The following is an 18,959-nucleotide window of genomic DNA, read 5'->3' as shown; positions in this document are numbered from 1 at the left end:
TCATAATTTCCTTTCATTTTAGGGTGGATCACTACACTAAATACTAAACCACTGAGAGTAAATAGTTATCGTAGAAATATTGAGAGGGGCTCAGTAGAGATAGACTTTGAACATCAGAGAACAACAGCTTAGTCAAAATGTATTCTGTTTAACACATACAGGGCAACAGATATTATTTAGAAAATAAAGAAGATGGGAAGAATACGTAAAGTTGTTGATCTGTCAGCCGTATGTTTTTAGAACAATGACCTAAAAAGGTATATGCTTAAGGTGTACATATCAGGCATAATCCACATTTGCTCTATATAAACTCAGGGATATGATTAATACAGTTGAACAGACTTTATCTGAATTCTTCCAAACTTTGCACAGAAGGCCAAAGGCTATTTTTTTTTCTTACTCTGCCAATCAAGTCTCCTATTGCTTGTCAGACCTTCAAAAATGCAAGAAACTGCAGCATATATATTACTCTCTACTTCCCTCATAAAAGCTTTGCCATACATTTGATAGCAGCCATTGGAGAACATTCCTAATTAACCCTTCCATGATCTATGTGGGCTCAAACTACCACAAGTAAATTTTTATTTTCTAGATCCTTCATTTATTGAAAGCTGCCTCTACAAAGACTAGATCTTTTGCTCCTTACTCAGACAAAACTCCCTATTATCAGGGTTCCTGGTAGGCACTTGGTATGCCCTGGGCCCGGCCCCAGCAGTCACCCAAGCCTCTGCTCTGCAGTGTCCAGGTGGTTCTGCTTGCCAGTCCAGTCTCATGAGGCTCTGCCTTCTGGCTGAGTCCCGGATAGTCAACCATTCTAGGGGTTGCCAACAAACACACACCAACAAGTCATCCCACAAATGGGGTAAAGCTCTCTTCCCTCAGAATGCTTCTGGAAAGCTGTGGGCCCAACTAGGTCACCAGTACTGAAAAACAGTAGTCCCGTCACAGGTGGATCCACAACAGATTTGTCCTTCCTTCCTTCCGAGAAGGGTCTCCAAGCAGTGCTCACCTAAGGACTTCTTGCCTTTAGCCAGTTCTTGCTCCAGGCCCTGAGGACTGGAGACCTGCATTCCGGACTGATGTGCCACCAACTGAGCTGGGTTTCTTCCTTTTAAGGTCCTCTCTCCAATACTGACATCTCTCACAGGTGCCATGGGGCAAAGTGGCCTGAGCCCACATTAGCTCCTTAACCCTGTGTTGCTCAGTGTGCGGTTTGTATGCCCCAACACACTTCCATTGACCCCACTTGGACTTTGTATGTCCAAATGAATAAATCCTAAAGTCCTTTCTTGTTCAAATTTTACTCAGTCACAAAGTCACATGAGAACATTGACATCAGTGGGAATTTGACTAAAAACTGAAGAAGGACATCATCAGGATTTGAGCCTGGGGCATCAAGAATTATCCATTTTGTTAGGCCAAGAAAGCAACTGGTCTTATTTTCTCTTTAAAAACATTGAAGGACTGGAGTTTCAGATGGTGCAAATTAGCATAGCTCTATTGAAGTGAAGGGATTTACATCAGTTTACACTTACACTGAGGATCTGGCCAATCAGCGCTCTTTCCAGAGATATCAGAGATCAAGTTTCTGAACATAATTGCAATTTATTTACCCTCTAGTTCAAGTTCATACATCTCCAAATAAAATCAACTCTGAGCAACATTTGTTAATTTTTTTTTCTTTAGAGCCCTAAATTTTGCCTAATATAAAATCATGTGCCTTGTATAGGATAAACAGAGGGTGTGTCTTCACAGCACAGTTAGCTTGAGTTATAACTCAAGTGTTACCCGTAACTTGTCTCCCATCCACACAAAATAACCTGTAGTCTAAACTCAACCTACCTGGCTCAAGGTGTGTATTGTAGCTCAAATTACAACAACTCATCATCAACTAATACGATGTAATCATTCTGCTAATCCAGTCACTATTTGTGTGGTTCTGAAGTGGACTCAAGCACAGTAACTCAAGTGTACTAACTGTTGCCGTGAAGACAAGCCCACAGAATGGGCCTTACACCTTGAGTTATCATTTACACCTGTGCAAGGACAACACAAAATGACACTAAGTCAGAACAGAAGCATTTACACCCTCTTTGGATGGAAATGATGGCATAAGGTGCAAAGAAGTGAAAACTCACAAACCAGATCCTCAGCTGTAAATCAGCATAGTTCCAAGATCCACTGATTTCAATGGAGCTGCGCCAATTTGCAAAAGCAGAGAATCTAGCCCTATACCTTTAGATTGTGTTGTGATGAGTAGATCAGAGAGGGAAAGAAGAAAAAGTTTAACAGATCGGCCCCAGCTATCCACCCCTGCTAACAACTCCCTTTATACATCATCTCTATTGTGAGACACATACCAACTTTTAGCTAGAAGTGAAGAACTATTGACTGTGGCAAAAGGGAGAAGTTACTAATAATCCGTAAAAAAGCGGCCAGTAATCAACACCCAGTCACGAGCTGAATTGAATGACCACATCCCAAAAGAGATGGCAAATCAAATTTGACACGCATACCCACACAAACACCTGCACCCACACAGGAAAGTTAAAATAACAACATACCTGTCGTTGTTTTGGACGACTGGTAGCACTGGGAGACAGCACAGCACATTGTGACTCAGGAACATTCAGGTCACTAAGAGGTTTGCTTGACTCACCACCAGGAGAAATGTGGGATGTGGCCAATAACTGGCATCTTGCGTGCCCATTACCAGGACCTATAGAAGGCTGTTGAACATTGTTTTTGGAAATAGTCTCTTCATCTCCTTCATCAGAGTCCGTAATAAAGACAAATTCAGCCTTGAAAAGGTCAGTCTCCTGCATTTCTCCTTTGCTCATCTTAGACCCTTTTGGCTGGAAAATCTTTTGTCTGGTGCCTGTGTGATAGGTGTATTCACTGTCTTGCCTGATTCCACTTTTTAAGGGCAGGTCTTCAGAGCCTACGTTATACTGCAAAACATTAAAATAAATTCTAATGTAGCTGAACGTTATTTGTTCTCCATAAAAACAGAAGGAACCTTTAGTTTGCAGCACTAGCTGTTACTATGCTACAATCTTCCAGAAGATAAGTCATGATCTCAGGCTCCAGCCTAAGCTGGGCGTGTCAGAGAAACAGAAGATGGCTCTTCTATTGTTCCACTAGCATGCTTTCCCACTCCCAGCACCTTCCCTCCCACCAGCACACTGGCCGATACATGAAGTCTGTTATAAAGGGAGACACTTGTCATCTTTCTAGCTACATAACTCTGAAATAGAGGACTCAAGTCAAAATGATAGATTGGACTTGATGTTGGGAATAACACTGGAATTGGGAGGAGGGAAGGTGCAGTCAAGCAGAATGATCTATGAGGCCAGTCTAAACCAGACATGATGAGGATGGAATTCTGACTGTGGGATCCACAAAAGCAGACAATACCTCTCACAACTATCTGACAGAGAAATCTGGGGCAAAACCCATACATAGCAACAAAGAACAAAGGATCTCAATCCAGGACATTCTCTGGAAAGAGGAAACAAAAGAATTGGAGGTCAGGGAGCTTTACTGTACATTTAAGGGTACGCATTTTAGCACAAAGCACAATTGTTCTTTTTATAGCAGATAATATTCTCTTTTTTTCAGTTTCTAGTATTTAACCCCACAAGTGCCCTTTGAGTAAAAGCAGCACTGGTGTTATCCTTTGCCTCTGTCATACACATAGCTGAGTCACCCAATATTTGAAACTATTGATATAGTTTGTTTCTCTAGAAGTAGATAATCAGAGAAAGGAATGGACATATGAAATAAATCCTACCGATAGAGCATACATATGGATCCTCTGTAAGGGGCATGCTACAGAATTAGATTCTTATTGACTGCAATGGGAGTTACAGGGAAATCAGCTCTTTCAAAAATCAGACTACTTATTTAGATATCTAAGTATGAGCTTGGGTGACTCACTTGTGAAAATCTGGGCTATGCTCAGTTTGAAAAGGAGATGAAGATGAAGATCTTATGAAGATCTTAATGCTGCTCAGCATACGTGAGTGCTGTCTGTATAAGAGCATACTGAAATGGGATGGACAGGCACAGAACTTAGGGGAACCTGATTCTGCTTTACTAAGAGCACAGCTAGTAGCAGTTAAACGGCCAAACAAAAGAGCAGGTAACTGAGTATTTATTTGCATGCAGAGGATTACATTTAAACTCAACCTCCTCAGACACGCTGAGGAGAAAAATGCACACATTCAAACGCTTTTTTAGTGCTGTCCTTCAGGGAGAGGATGTTCAAAATGCTTGCGATGTCCATTCAGTTCAGAGACTATTCCTAGTGCCACACATTACTTGCCCTCACGTGTAGCTTATGTTTATTTTAACTGGAGTGCCACCAAATTGCATTCCCTGCTATGCAGCATACAAGGAGGTGGAGGGCCAAGACCAAAAAGAGTGTGTAAAGCACTCATGGGAATTAATCAGAGGATCGTATTTATGCTGTCAAATTACACAAGGAAATATGTTTACCCTATGCAGTGTAATGTCAGCTTGGGGAATTCATTATCACAGGAAATCACACAGACAAATAGTTTAGCAGCATTTTAAAAAATATGTATATATGATCAAGAGGAACATTTGTAGTTACACAAGCTAAATCCAGAAGTTATACAGGATATTGGTCTGCAGGAGATAAGATGATCACCAGCTGAAGTCAGTAAGACATGTTCTCTATGCTGTTCAGGGGTTGTACTTTAAAGACTGTCCCAGTTAGCAAAGGATACCTGCTTCCTGTGGTATTCCCAATTTGAACTGTAGAGCATCTGTCTCAAACTCATTGGAGGTTTCAAAACAAAAGAAGCATCAATTTTACCACAGTATTTTTGCATAATTAGAATAATGGGGACTGGCTCCTGCAGTGGTGGCCCACTGCTGAAGGCAGGATTCTGTGACTTACTGGTGTATTCCAGTACGATAATTCACATGCACTTATTCATGTCCCTTTCCCACCCTCAACATGTCATTGTGATATATTGTTACATAATTGGCAGACCACATTATGGAGGTAGGGAGTGGTTTGCTTCAGGTATAAACTCTGCCAAAGGCAAAATATCTTATTAGGCAGACCATCGGTTTGCTCCATTACAGCAACTCCGATGTGTCTCTGTATATAGCATGGCTGCTTCTCTGGTGGTCCTGGAATTTACAATCAAACCCCAACAGGGAAGAGATTAAGGAGAAACAATACAGTTCAGTGATGGTCAGGAAGACTTTTCCATACTTTTCAAATAAGTGTGAAACTAAGTAAATATAAAATCCTACCCGATTTATAATTTTTTGACTGCTTTCATTGTTTGGCTCCTCTGAAGTGCTCACAAGGAGTTTAGAGACATCTACACCCTGAAAGTGAGTTGGAAGTCGTCCGATAGATGGAACAAATGTGAAGGTCAAAGGTTTGGTTCCAGGTTCTCCAGAGGGGACCTACAAGATATACAATGAATGCAGTTTTTAATCTTGATGGAGATTATTTTTGCCAAAGAAGAAATAATTAGTTAAATTCCTTTGAATGATCCACATACATCCTTATGCTTATTGCACTAGCTTTCCTGATGGATGGGTTTTGGGTCCTAACAATATATGTATTTTCTAATCGATTCTGAGAAATTATTTTCATAAAGGCTCACACCCAATCCTACCACATTGCATCGATACAATTGCATAGTGAGTATCTCAGGGGAGAATTTGGCCCATAGTTTGATGTTCCATAATTCTCCTCCATCAGCAACGAAGGGTCCAGTTTTGCTCACCTCTAGTCTGCATATGCTACTGTGTAACTCCCACTGCCTTCAGCAGAGTGACGCCAGCTTTATACCAGTGTGATTGAATGCAGGTTATGGATGAAAAACCTTTTGCGTACGAATTGAACACAAATTGAAAAAGCTGTTTGAGAAACAAGACACCTTTAAATTTAGCAAATGACATAGGAATAGAGCTGGAAGCTTAATGGAACCATGCAATCATTTATCATGGCTTTCTCTTACAACCATTATATCTTATCTAAAATCAACCCACCCAAGTGTTTTACCTGTGAAAATAATTCAGGAAATAGAAGAAAATCCAAACTTGCTTCATTGCTTTTGTCATATTGCTAGTTTGTGCAAATGACACACTTCCCAAAGTAAGAGTTGGAATGGAGCCATTGCTAACCATGAATGCGTTTGGGGATGAATTCTACTTCCAACAGAGCCCCTGCAAATAGAGGTTACAGTATACTTCCTCTTTCACCTCCACATCAGGGACACCCAGTCCCACACAGGCCAATTGTCTGGATATATGGGAAGGTGTCAGGGCAAGGGATGGCCCCACCTCCTTCTCATCCTTTCCTGCCCATTTGTGGTACCACACAAAGACTGAGAAGGAAGAGTGCAGGCTGGGGTCAAGAGGGTGGGCTGTGCATTTTTCTCCTCAGCACATAATGGGAATTCCGTCTAAAAGACAGCACAAAGCGTTTCCACGGCCCTCTACAACCAGTGAAATCCCCCTTTATAGGAGGTCATGGGGGGAAAAGTGCCGACAGAAGAAGCCCTTGTAGTGCAGCTGCTATAAAACTACCAGAGATTGGAGAGAGGCTGCAAGCCCCTCCAGGGTGTAGCCTCAACAGGACCCCATAGCAGCTCTGGGAAGAATTGTGGACCAGGACTCACTGATTCTTCTATGGGTGGATATTGGGTGCAAGACCCATCATCCTGATGGAAGAATATGAAAGGAATTCATGGAGTTTATCCCTAAAATCTGACTTCAGACTGTAATGGTTAATCTAATTTTCAAACAAAATAATAATACAGGACTAAATTGAATTGAATTATGCTGTAACAGAACAGCAGCAATCTAGGGAGTTCTCCCCCATGGTTTTCTCATTTACAGTGAAACAGAAATTTGAGCAACGTGCTACTATTTACGCTCCTTTGTAATTTGCATCTCTAAGCAAGTAGCAATTTTAGGACATAGAGATGAAAAACACTCATATAACTCAAAGCAAGACTAGCCTTCCAGCTGCTGCAATGTTAAAAATGAGAACCACAGATTTTCAGATAAAAGAATTTGAGTCACTGCTGTTTTCATTATCGGAAAATGACCTACATGAGGCAATCAGATTATTTACACAAAAGGAGTTTGTTTTACAATTTGGGATAAGAGCTCTATTCTCCAAGACAGAGTCAAGAACAATTTTGTATTTCACTAGATCTAATTCTGAACGAGCAATGCTTTAAGATCTTCATAAGTAAAAGCACTGAATACATGGTAGTCATCTCAAAGCTTGTGAACAATATGACCTCACAAGTCTTAACTTTTGTTCACAAACCCATCTGAATGTGTTATACATTCTAGAATTGCTCCTTGCTTCCAGATGCAGGTTACAAAGGGATGGGGAAAAGAGAGAGACTGGAGCTGATTGGCAATGCATGGAAGAACATGGCACATGACCCGCGGGCTGCTGTGGGGAGGAGTGAAGGCTAGATACTCCTTTTCATGGGTCGCTTTGGGTGGTATTTTGCTTCGAGAAGGCACGCTGCTTTTTGGAGTTTGCTCTGCAACTATGCAGCTCTGCCTTTCCCCCAGTGGGATCTGTGCTTCCATCTGGCCCTTGGTCTCCATGACTCAGAGATGCAATTGTCAGGTAGGCAGCCTGGCAAGGATTCTGCACACAATAGAATACCTAGGCCTTGCTCCTGCAAAGAGGGACATAGGCAAGTTATCGTGTTGATTTTCTGGAGGGGTATGGGAGTTTTTTCATGAAGTTGGTAGATTTCCATTTCATACAGCTAAATTCAGCAGAATTGGAACTCATCTGCAAACTTGACACAATCAAACTGGGTCTGGATAGGGACCGGGAATGGTTATCTCATTACAAGAAGTCATTGTCACTGCTCACACATTCTCACCTCCTAATCAATGGTTTTGATTAGGCCTCAACTACTCTAACTGAATGGACTTTGCTTCCCCATTGTTGTTCCTTTACCCTTAGATGTATATATATATATACTTCCTATTTGATTTCTATTCCTTACATAGGACAAAGTGGGTTACAGTCCACAAAAGCTTATGTCCTCAGAAACTAAATTTGTTAGTCTTTAAAGTGCTACAGGACTCTTGTTGTTCTTGTTGATTTTGGGACTATTCATGTGCATAAAGGTAAGCATGCGCATATTTGTTTTCAGTATTGGGTGACTAGAATGCAGTCTGGTCAGTAATCTACACACCAAAAACGCTAGTATTTTTCAGAATGAGCATGATCTATGCAGAAAAAACTAGGTAAGTTTGCAAGTTGCATGACCCAACTCTGACCTTTAGAGACATACTATAGGAAAATACAGTGATAGTGAGGATCATTCCTTACAAGTAGAATAGAGATTTGATTTGCTAGTGTATTGTTGGTAGTTATCTGATGTTGTTTGCATATATCTAGTTAGAGGTTAGCAATGTAGATAAACTGCTTTCCTGTCTATCACGGTTATTTTATTTGATTAAGAGGTCGAAAGGGAATATTAACATTTAGATGGAATTTGAATGTAACAATACTATTGTTTTTATTTCTCTTTGAAGTTTAAGTAGTAAATACCTGTGAATGGTTGTAAATGGCCAATTACCTTATGCTAATGTCACTAGTTACCAGTGTGCACAGGACATAGGAGATATTTCAGAGTCCCAAGTAATCATCTATTAATTGTTCAAGACTGTCAAGACGGTTTTGGCCAGCCTGCATGGATCTATAAAAGACTCTAGTGGACTGATCCTTTTTTATCTCAAATCTGTCCAAGCTTGTCAGGGAAAGTTTGGATTACAAGACTGGGATCCCAGCACCAGCTGGAATCATCCTGCTAATTCTCATGGGAGAATTTGAACAAACTCTGCACATGGACTATTTAGTCTTCATTTCCCTGGCCTGGATTTCTAACAAAGAAGCTCTAAACAAGGACTGATGACCTCAAGCTGTTTGGGTAATTTCAGAGGCTTTGCAATTTCAGAGGTTTGCAACTCAATTATCATCTCTACTCTGATACTGACCTAAGAGCTTTATTTTCATCTGAGTTTGTACACTGACCTTTTAACCATTACTCTCTCTTCTTTTTTTTAAATAAATATTATTTTACTTAATAAGTGTTGACTTTAAGCGTGTATTTGGGTGAGACCTGAACTATTCATTGATCTGCATGGTAAATGTGTCTGATCCTTTGGGATTGGTAGAATTTTTTTTACATATAATGGATAAAGATTTTCAGTAACCCCCATCATATTTGACTGGGCTGTCTGGGTGCTAGCCAAAGGACTGGATAGCTTTAAGGAAACTGTGTTTTTGTCTACTGAATGACCAGTAAGGTCATCAGAAGCTGTTTGTTGTTCGTATATCTTATGGAAGAAAAACCACCAGTATTTAGGGCTTTGCCTGCCCCATTCTTTGCAGATTGCCCTGTTTAAGCCATCTCAGCATGGCTCACCTGGATGCCACCGTCACACATGCGCATATTTGTTTTCAGGATTGGGTAACTAGAATGCAGTCCGGTCCGTAATCTTCACACCAAAAACTGCTGGTACTTTTCAGAAGAAGCACAATCCATGCAGATTGCATTTCCTTGTTGTAGAAACTTACAGAAAGATTGATATCACCCCAGCACTTTCCTGAGCAAATATTTATGACGGCATTTGTGATCACCTTCCCTCAGTCTGGGGCATCCTTCATATTAGGTTGCTGTTGAGTGAGCTTTGTAAAGCTGACACCATCCATCACAGTCTTTGCAGCACCTGGATCTTCACTGCAATCTGTTGCAGGCAGCCTTTCAAATCTCTTTAAAAACAAATTTGGATTTTTTTTTATGGATCTGTGATTGCACTTTGACCTTCCAACTCTAGTTAAGAAATGCAAGTACTGAAGCATCCTTGCTAGCTGATGCATTTGCTAATGCTTTCTCTTGTTACCTCCTCGTTTGCAACGCAGTTGTTTGACACTTGATATCAGATATTTTATGTGATCAGACATGGAAGTAATATTAATATTTAACAGGGGTTATTAGTTAGTTTTCAGACTAATACATTTTTAAAAGCTCATTGAAGCAGAGAGAATACCAAGTACACAGAGAGCAAGCATTTGTAGCAATAAACAAACATTAAAAAAACATTTTTTACAACTATTTATATGCATACTTTCAAAATGGGAATGCAAGCAAGAAGAAATTATATAACGACTGGTGCGTTGTACTATGGCATCCTTCTGGTATTGAATATAGCCCAGCTAAGATTCCCTTGGCCAGATTTGCCACTGTTACACCACTGGTATATCTCTATTACTTTGGTGTAAAACTTGAATAAAACAGTGGTGAAGGCCTTATTGCTTTTTAACTTAAATATATGATGGAATTAACCATCAACATTAATAGAAAGATAAAATTATACTTGAAAAATTAAATTTAAGAGGTGTGTGCAAGAACTTATAAATTAGACAGCATCATCCACCAACTACTACATGACTTCCGTTCACCACCATTTTCTTCTTTTGGAGGATGCCATTAAATTGATGATTGTTTGAATTCAGTATATTTTAATTCTGTGTCAACCTCCAATTAGAATTTCTTCCTGTGTTATATAGGGTTAGGCTTATACAGAAAGTTTCAAGTAACCACATGGTACATAGGAAAGTACTCAGTGCCACACTTCCTGTTGATTCGCTCAGACTTGCAAACAGAGACAGGAACTTGTAGCAGATACAACTACAGTCATGCAAATCAGGCTAAGTTATGTTAGCAATAGAACGAGAAGATACTTGATAAACAGAGCTGGTCAGAAACCTAATGTTTTTCAGTGGAAAAATCCTTTTTTCCACTGAAAAATTGGTTTCCCATGGGAATTTTGAAAACACAGTGAAAAATTTAATTTCATTCATTTTTCAAAACATATTTTGAAATTAATATTATCATTTCTATTTGAGTTCAAATATGGCTTCAGTTTGGATTTTGGAAACAAAGATTTCAGCTTTCCATTTTTGGTTTCTAGATTTTCAGCAGGTTTCCCCTCCCTCTCTTGCTCTCCTGGTTATTTACTCACCCTCCATCCCTCCTCACCCCCACTGGAAGAGAATGAAGGTCAAAAAGCATGGAAATGGAAAGCAACCCACTTTACAACAATTTTTTACTGTTTTTTTCCAGCTGGAAAATGTTTTCATGGACTTTTCTGTTTTGCACTTTTTCCAGCTGAATAAGTTAATCAAAAGTTGTCTAAAAAGAAAAGTAAAGTGCAAGATAGGAAGGCTAAACAGGTGACAAATGTAAGATAACATTTGTTTTCTAAAACCATAAATCAGGAAAGCATCCCCATTCAGGAAAGAACATAATCACCTGCTTAACTTTAGGCACTTGTGCTTAAGTTTAATTGTAAATTGATGAGACTTAAACAAGTCCCTAAAGATAAAGAGGTGCTTAAGTGTTTTCTTGAATCAGGATTCATACTTCAAACTGATTCTAGAAAAGGAAAATCAAATGTTATCTAACTTTTATTTTGAATTTTCATTGTTCGTTCAAAATAATTGGGATGACTACAAAAAAAGCAATAATGAGAGGAAATTAGCTGTTACTTTTTGGAGTAAGAGAAAGAAAAAGAGAAAAAAAAGAAATAAAATAATTGGATGGACAAAATGAGAAGAAATGGAAGGAGAGAACAAAAGAGGTGAAGAAATGTGAGTAGGGCATACATAAAATAGGACACACCTCTTTTACACAAGAGAATTTAATTAACTTATTTTTACTTCCTTACTTTGCTGTACTTTCCTGGCAGACATTTCAGAACTCTGAAAGTTTGAAGGAAATGGATAACATGGCTACTCTCAGCATTTACATTATATTTCTTTTACCAGCTCCTCTGGATTCTACAGGTTACTGATCTGAGAAAGAGAAAATAGCCCTAAATTCATCAGAATACATACAAAAACCTACAGCAGACTGGGATCTAGATTCCAGAGCGCAAAAATAACAGCATGAATTCAATGGCTCTTGCTTTTAGCTGGCGTAACTCAACTGGAACCCAGAAATTACAGCCGCAGAAAATTTGGCCCACTATATCTATTCAAGAAAATATTAAATAATCACTTTTTGTCTATCTAACTTATTCTATTCACAGTGAAATAATTGCCTACCTTTAATTCTGATTTTTTATCTGATTAGGCCTTTGAAGAATATTAATGTTTAACATAGTCTGAATAGTTTTTTCTGTTAGTAATTCTACTGGAAGGATCCAGGCTCTGACATTGCAGAGTGCTTAGTTATTAAACAAGAAATTTATGGTAAATGATTTCCAGGGCTTGCCAGTGGTTTGCAAACATAATGCATAATTAACATGTTCTGTTTCCCCAGGAGCCTGAAGATAATAAATTAATATCTCTGTTAAATGTCTCTCTCTCTCCTTTATAATTTCTTCAGATTGCATTGTTGTAAATTAAATTTAGTCTCCGTGACTAGTTTCCTTAGATTTCTTTCATGCTTGAAGACTGTTAATATGAAATAGACCACTGTTATTGAAATAACAATCTTTTCCAGCTATTTGCTAAAGTAATCAAGTTCAGTAATAACAGAATGGCAGTTTTCACTGCTACTATGTCAGCAAGACTAACTATGTAATAGCAAACATTTTCTTGTATGGGTTTTAATTGAATTTATTTAATGAAAGGGAAGAGACAGAAATACCTCTATGTGTAATAACAAAGTAACAAATATCAAAAACATATTATTAGATATATATATATATACGTGTGTGTGTGTACAGATATGTTTTTAGATATATACATAAAACCCATAAAAGTAAATGTTTGCTATTAAAATAGACTTTCTGACACACTAGCAGTGAACTACCATTCTGCTATTATTGAAGTTGATTACTTTAGCAAATAGCTGGAAAAGGCTGTTACTTCAACAACAGTAATCAATTTCATATTAACAATCTTCAGTCAGGAAGGAAATCTAAGGAAACGAGTCACAGAATAAATTTACTTCACAACAATGCAATTTGAAGAAATAATAAAGAAAAGAGCACCATTTAACACAGATATTAATATATTATGCTCATTGGGAAAGTAACAAATAACAAATATGGGAGTTAGCCAGCTGGTGAGTATTTCTGAAGCACTTCTGTCTTATTGCTGTTGATTAATGTTGGGGGACAAAAACAGAGCACTTTTCTGTACTGGGACCTGCCATTGAGTTTCACAGGATGCTGGGCTGGTCTATTGGTTTGCTGTGTTTGGTGTTTGAAATCTAGGCTTCGTTGCTAAGTGTCTGTATTAAGCTGCCCTGCAGTTAGGTGGGTTAGTTCCTGATTTCTTTCAGGGATCTTTAACATCAGAGCATTTCAGGGTTCTTTGAATAGGCCAGCAATTAGAGACAGCTGAGTGAGACAGGGTGAGTCATCATTCCAGCTGTGTGGGAGGCCCAAGTTTTCAAAAGCATTGGGGCTTTCAGTGGCTGGTTATAGAGTTAGCCAGCTGAGTCCACTGAAGAGTTTCCTTCCCTATACCCCTTATCTTTCAGGGTGTACAATGAAGAACCTGCAATGGGAAGAAAATGGCACACTGCCAACTTCACAGTGAGCTCTTCTTCTGCCTGCATCTCTGAGGGGTCCTGGCCAGACAGCCATCCTGACTCTGGAAGCTTCTATCCAGGCCCTGGTCTTAACTTGCTGGGATCGCAGCCTGCATGTCCCTGCTGATGAAAGCCAGGCACAGGGAACCACCCAGTTTGAGAGGTGTCTGTTAGTGGAGTCCCTCAGGTAGCAGGTAAGAGAGCTGAAGGAAAAGGTGGCTCATCTACATAGCATCTAGTTGCATGAGGACTTCAACAACTGGATGTATATGGAGACATCCAAGCTAGAGGATGCTAGCCAGCTACAGATGACTGCAGCAACACCAGGGGAGGAAAGAGAACTGGTTGCTCTGCAGGGAGGAGATTGGCTGCTGGCCCTCTCGAGCAGATCTCAATGGCTGAGAAAGAACTGCCACATCCCCCCAAGGCTGAGAGGCTCACGGCCACCCAACCCAAGAAGAAGAGACATAAGGTGGGGGTGTTCAGGGATCCTCGCCTGAGGGGGACAAAGGCATCCATCTGCTGATCTGACATCTGTTCCAGGATGTGCACTGCCTGCCTGAAGCCCACACCTGAGACATCATGGAAAGGTTGCTGAGGCTCATCCATCCCTCAGATGACTATCCCATACTGCTCATCCCCGTGGGCACTAATAATGCTCTCAAGTATGACCACATTATGATATCCACAGCAAGCCAGACTATCTAAGGCCAGCATCCACACTGTGCTTTCTCTCCAGAGATTATGAACAGTAGATCAAGCCTTATCAACCTTTCCACAAGGACTGGGGCCCCCTTGGACAGAAGGTCCTGTTGTTTGTTAGGCCAGAAAGAAGGCCCCAAGCCAGTTAAACTCAGGCTTTTCATCCAAAAGGTCTTTCTTTGTCAGTATCTGGAGAATCCCATTTGAATTAGTAAATGAGAGCCTCCTCAGAAAGTGATACTTTTCTGAGGAGTTACAACCCCTCTGATTTACCTTAATCACCACTGCTGTTTTCAGTTCCTGATGGAGCTGTGGTAGCCCTCCACCCCATAGTAGCACACAATCATATATAAACTATTTATTTTAAACAATGGACCCCAAAGATATGTATGAGGCTGCAAAATCTATCACATTTCCCCTCCGAGAAAGGTTATATGTGATCCTGGACCACAAAAATGCATAAACTTAATACAATAAGGTATTTCAAAACTATGGCAGGAAATGCCATAACTGTCACAGTGGGTGCATAAATGGTTGAAAGACCATATTCAAAAAGTGTTTATGGCTCACTATCAAACTGGGAGGACGTATTTAGTGGGGTCTGTCCTGGATCCAGTATTATTCAATATTTTCATTAATGACTTAGATAATGGGAGTGGATAGTATGCTTTTAAAATTTGTAGATGACATCAAGCGGGAGAGGTTGCAAGAACTTTGTAAGACAAGCTTAGAATTAAAAATGGAGAACAGATCTGAGATCAAAACGATGAAATAAAGGGAAGTGCAAAATATCACAGTTTAGAAGAAAAAAAATCAAATGTACAACTACAAAACTGGGAAAAACTGGCTAGGCAGTAGTTCTGTTGTCAAAAATCTGAGGTTATAGTGAATATGAGCCAACAACGGGATGCAGTTTTGGAAAAGGCTAATATAATTCCAGTGTATTAACAGGAGTGTCCTGTTTAAGACACAGAAGGTAATTGTTCCACTCTACTTGGAGCTGGTGAGGCCTCAGCTGGAGTACTCTTTCCAATTCTGGACACCATGCTTCAGGAAAGATATGGACAACTGGAGAGAGTCCAGATGAAAGCTACAAAAATGATAAAAAGGATTGGAAAACCTGACCTATGAGGAAAAATTAAAAAAAAACTGGGCATGTATTGTCTTCAGAAAAGAAGACTTAGGGAGGATCTGCTAACAGTCTTCAAATATGTTAAGGGCTGTTATAAAGAGGATGGTGATCAATTGTCCTCCATGTCTACTGAAGCTAGGACAGAAAGTAATCAGATGATTCTACCGTGATGGAGATTTAAGTTAGATTAATATCTAACCTAAATTTCTCAGTGAAGCCAAACCTTTTAGCTTGAAGAATAGTTAATCTTCCAAGGGTGGTTGTAGAATCCCTGTCATTGGAAGATTCTAAGAAGAGGCTAGACATGTTTGTGCATGTGAATAAATGATACGCCTTCTGAAGCATGTTTTGCAGATTTTGACCAACCTCTAATTAGACTTTATTATACTTATTTTAGTCCAAGCCATGCCTCAGAATCAATCTAGTACTTTTTGTAGACAAAATATTAAGCTCACCTATTAGTACAGATGCAAACACTTATGCCTCATCATCTAGATCAGGGGTAGGGAACGTCCCTTTTCGGCGGCGGGGGGACTTCGGCGGCGGGCACTGTCCCCACCCCCTATGGAACCCCGCCGCCACCGTGAAACCGCGCCGCCGCCAAATTCTCCCCCGCTGCCGAATTCTCTCCCGCCGCCAGGGCCACCATCAGGCCCTTGACATAAAAATGGTTCCCCACCCCTGATCTAGATAGTTAGCTTTTATTGGTTAAAGCAAGAAATAAGAAATCTACAGCAATATTCTCACATCTTCACTTGTATATATCATAGCAAAAGAAAACAGATTAGATGACCACTATATAATGTCTCATCTAAGCCCCATTGTAGACAATGTTGGCTGTAGTAGATGCTCATCCAAACAATAAATGTAATTCCCTGAAAATATGATGTACTGGTTAAAAAGTGGAACTGAAAATTAGGGTGAACACGTGGGCCCAACTGAAGTCAGTGACAAAATTCCCATTGACTTCAGTGGGTCCAGGATTTCACCCCAGATCTCCTAAGTTCTCTTCCTAGCTCTATCATTTATACTCTGTCTCATCCTTAGTAAGTCACCTAACCTTTTGCAGTTTACCTACCCATAAAGAGGGAACCCTGCCTGCTACACTTTAATATGGCTGCCTGTCCCAAGCCCAGATACAGTGGGGATGATTGAGCACAAGGCCTCACTATCAACAAAACAAAACACTACCAATCTCAATGGTTATAGAAACAGAACCAGGCTACCATTCCTGTCAAAATGGCTGCTCAGTAGAAAACACTGCCAACGCCTCATGGTGTACGAAGGTTCCCAGTAAAAACCAGTCTTTGGGAGCCAGAACCACAGAAAGTTTGATTCTGGCAGCAAGAACACTTCAAAGTCAGTTATTGTAATGTGAGAACAAAGTTTCAAACATCAAAGATCTCACAGATCATGAGGCAGATAGACAACTATAGACTTGAAATCCTGGGCATCAGAGAGAGCAGGCTGACAGATGCAGATAAAAAGCACTTCAAGCAGGAGAAGGAACAGCTAATCTATTCAGATCATGATGGTAGGCGCAGATAGTGCAGCACTCATTATGACAGAGTCTGTGGAAAAATCACTTATCACCTGTGATTATTATTAATAAAAATAATTGTCTCCAAGTGTGACAGATAGAATACCAAAACATGATTTACACCTTGAAATGGGTTTCTTTAATGTTGAACTAGGCTGTGACAACAAAAGAATGGAATGAGGAAGGATGGGTTGGAAAAGATCAACCAAAATGGGAGAGACTCATTGAGTTGTGCTTGGTGTCCAGCCTACTTCTTGCACGCACCCTATTCCCTCTAAAAGAAAAATGGAGTTCACCAGATGGCAAGACAAAACACTAGATCAATCACATCTGCATCAGCTTGAGATAGAGGTCATCTGTCCAAGATGTAAAGGCATATTGAACAGCAGGTGTCAGCAGCAAAACTGAAATTAAAACGGAGAAAAATCAACATTCCAAAAGCTGCAAAGAAAAATCAACAGTACAGAATTGAAAACAAAAGAGTCCTTTTGTGACAAATTCTAACTTGAACTAAAGAAGAGATCAGAGGCAGAGGAAGGTGAGACACAGACTGAACCTGGAGAAAAATGTGCTGTGCTCAGAGACAATATGATTTAAGTTGCAGCACGTTGAGATATCAACATTGACAGAGCAAGAATATGATAAGCCAAGAGTTCCAAAAAGCACTGAAAGGAAAATTCCTGAATGCAAAGACCAATGAAATGCTGGGAAAAGCAAAGGGGAAGTAGAAGAAAGCAGACAATATAATTAAAAACAATGCAAGAAAATATAAATGGAGATATGCTGAAGACCTTCAGTTGAAGCTGAAGCTGCTGCTATGATAGGAAACCAGGGAATCATTTACCAAGTGACTAAAACCCTGTGTGGAAACTTCAAACTAGGAAATAGGCCAATAAGAAGTAAAGTTGGTAAATGCTAACAACTGAGATAGGACAGAATAACAGATGTGCAAAGCACTTCAGAGAAGTGCTCTACAGATCAAGCCTACATCAGCCCCAGAGTATGATGAAACATGTGAACCTGATCAACTAGATATCAATATCAGTCCAACGGAGATGTCAGAAGCACAGTCTACACTCAAGAAGCTGAAAAACAACAAAGCAGCAGGAGATGATCAGATGACAGCTGAAATGTTAAATGCAGCTGACACAACCACGTTAACAAAACTGGCAGAGCTGTTCCATGAAGTCTGGGAAAGAAAGACTCCTCCTGACCAGTGAAAATATGGAACAATTATCAGAATACACAAAATGGTTGGTCTTACAAATTGTAATAACTGGAGAGGAGTCTCTGTGTTGTAGGGAAAGTCTTCTGTAGTGCGATACTGACAAAGGATGAAAGAAGCATTGGATGCAAAGTTTAGAGAAGGTCAGGTTGGCTTCAGGCTCAAGAGATCCTGTGTAGCTCATATATTCACACTAAGGATCATTGTAGAAGAATGTATAGAATGGCAGGCTCCTCTTATTATCAGTTTCACTTATTCTTTCAAAAGGCATTTGACAGCCTGCATTGGCATATATTTTTATGTAATTTCAGCTCAAGTCATCAACATCACAGCTGCACAAGCAATACAGAGGGTGAACAACGAGACAGAGTAGTTCACAGTGAACACTGGGTTGCAGTCTATCTCCACTGTTGTTTGGCATTGCAATAGACTGGATAATGAAGAAGTGTATTAGCAACACAAAAACTGTCATAGCATGGAGAGATGGCAACTGTCTAGAAGACCTAAGCTCTGCTGATGATATTGCACTATTGAGCAGCACCCCCAAAAAGCTACAAACAGAGACAGACGTCTTAGCAAAAACAGCAGGCCAAGCAGGGCTCAGAATCAGTTACACCAAAGCAAACATCCTTGAAACCCAGACATCAATCAGTAACAACATATTAGAAGGCAAAAACTTCAAGAAAATAGAACAGTTCGTTTACCTGAGTAGCACCATTCTACCCAAACAGAGACCTCAAGAAAGAAGTGATGTCAAAGATAGGAAAGGCA

General features: G+C 39.9%; 1 protein-coding gene across 7 annotated transcripts in view; it reads right to left on the bottom strand.

Annotated features, from left to right (window-relative positions):
• Nucleotides 1-18,959, bottom strand: part of MLIP (muscular LMNA interacting protein) — a 141,523-nt gene that overhangs the window by 81,509 nt on the left and 41,055 nt on the right. For all 7 annotated transcript variants that reach the window (XM_067565471.1, XM_067565473.1, XM_067565474.1 and 4 more), the window contains exons 3-4: nucleotides 5,293-5,451; nucleotides 2,565-2,951 (exon numbers count right to left, since the gene is read on the bottom strand). In XM_067565471.1, the coding sequence (XP_067421572.1) occupies nucleotides 2,565-2,951; nucleotides 5,293-5,451 (546 nt within the window). The remainder of the gene's footprint in view (nucleotides 1-2,564; nucleotides 2,952-5,292; nucleotides 5,452-18,959) is intronic.

The sequence above is a fragment of the Emydura macquarii genome, unplaced genomic scaffold (genome assembly GCF_026122565.2).
Source record: "Emydura macquarii macquarii isolate MOO-44397 ecotype Brisbane River unplaced genomic scaffold, CSIRO-AGI_Emac_v2 contig_2680, whole genome shotgun sequence".
In the NCBI taxonomy this organism is placed as follows: domain Eukaryota; kingdom Metazoa; phylum Chordata; order Testudines; family Chelidae; genus Emydura; species Emydura macquarii.
This window is presented reverse-complemented; position numbering and strand designations above follow the sequence as displayed.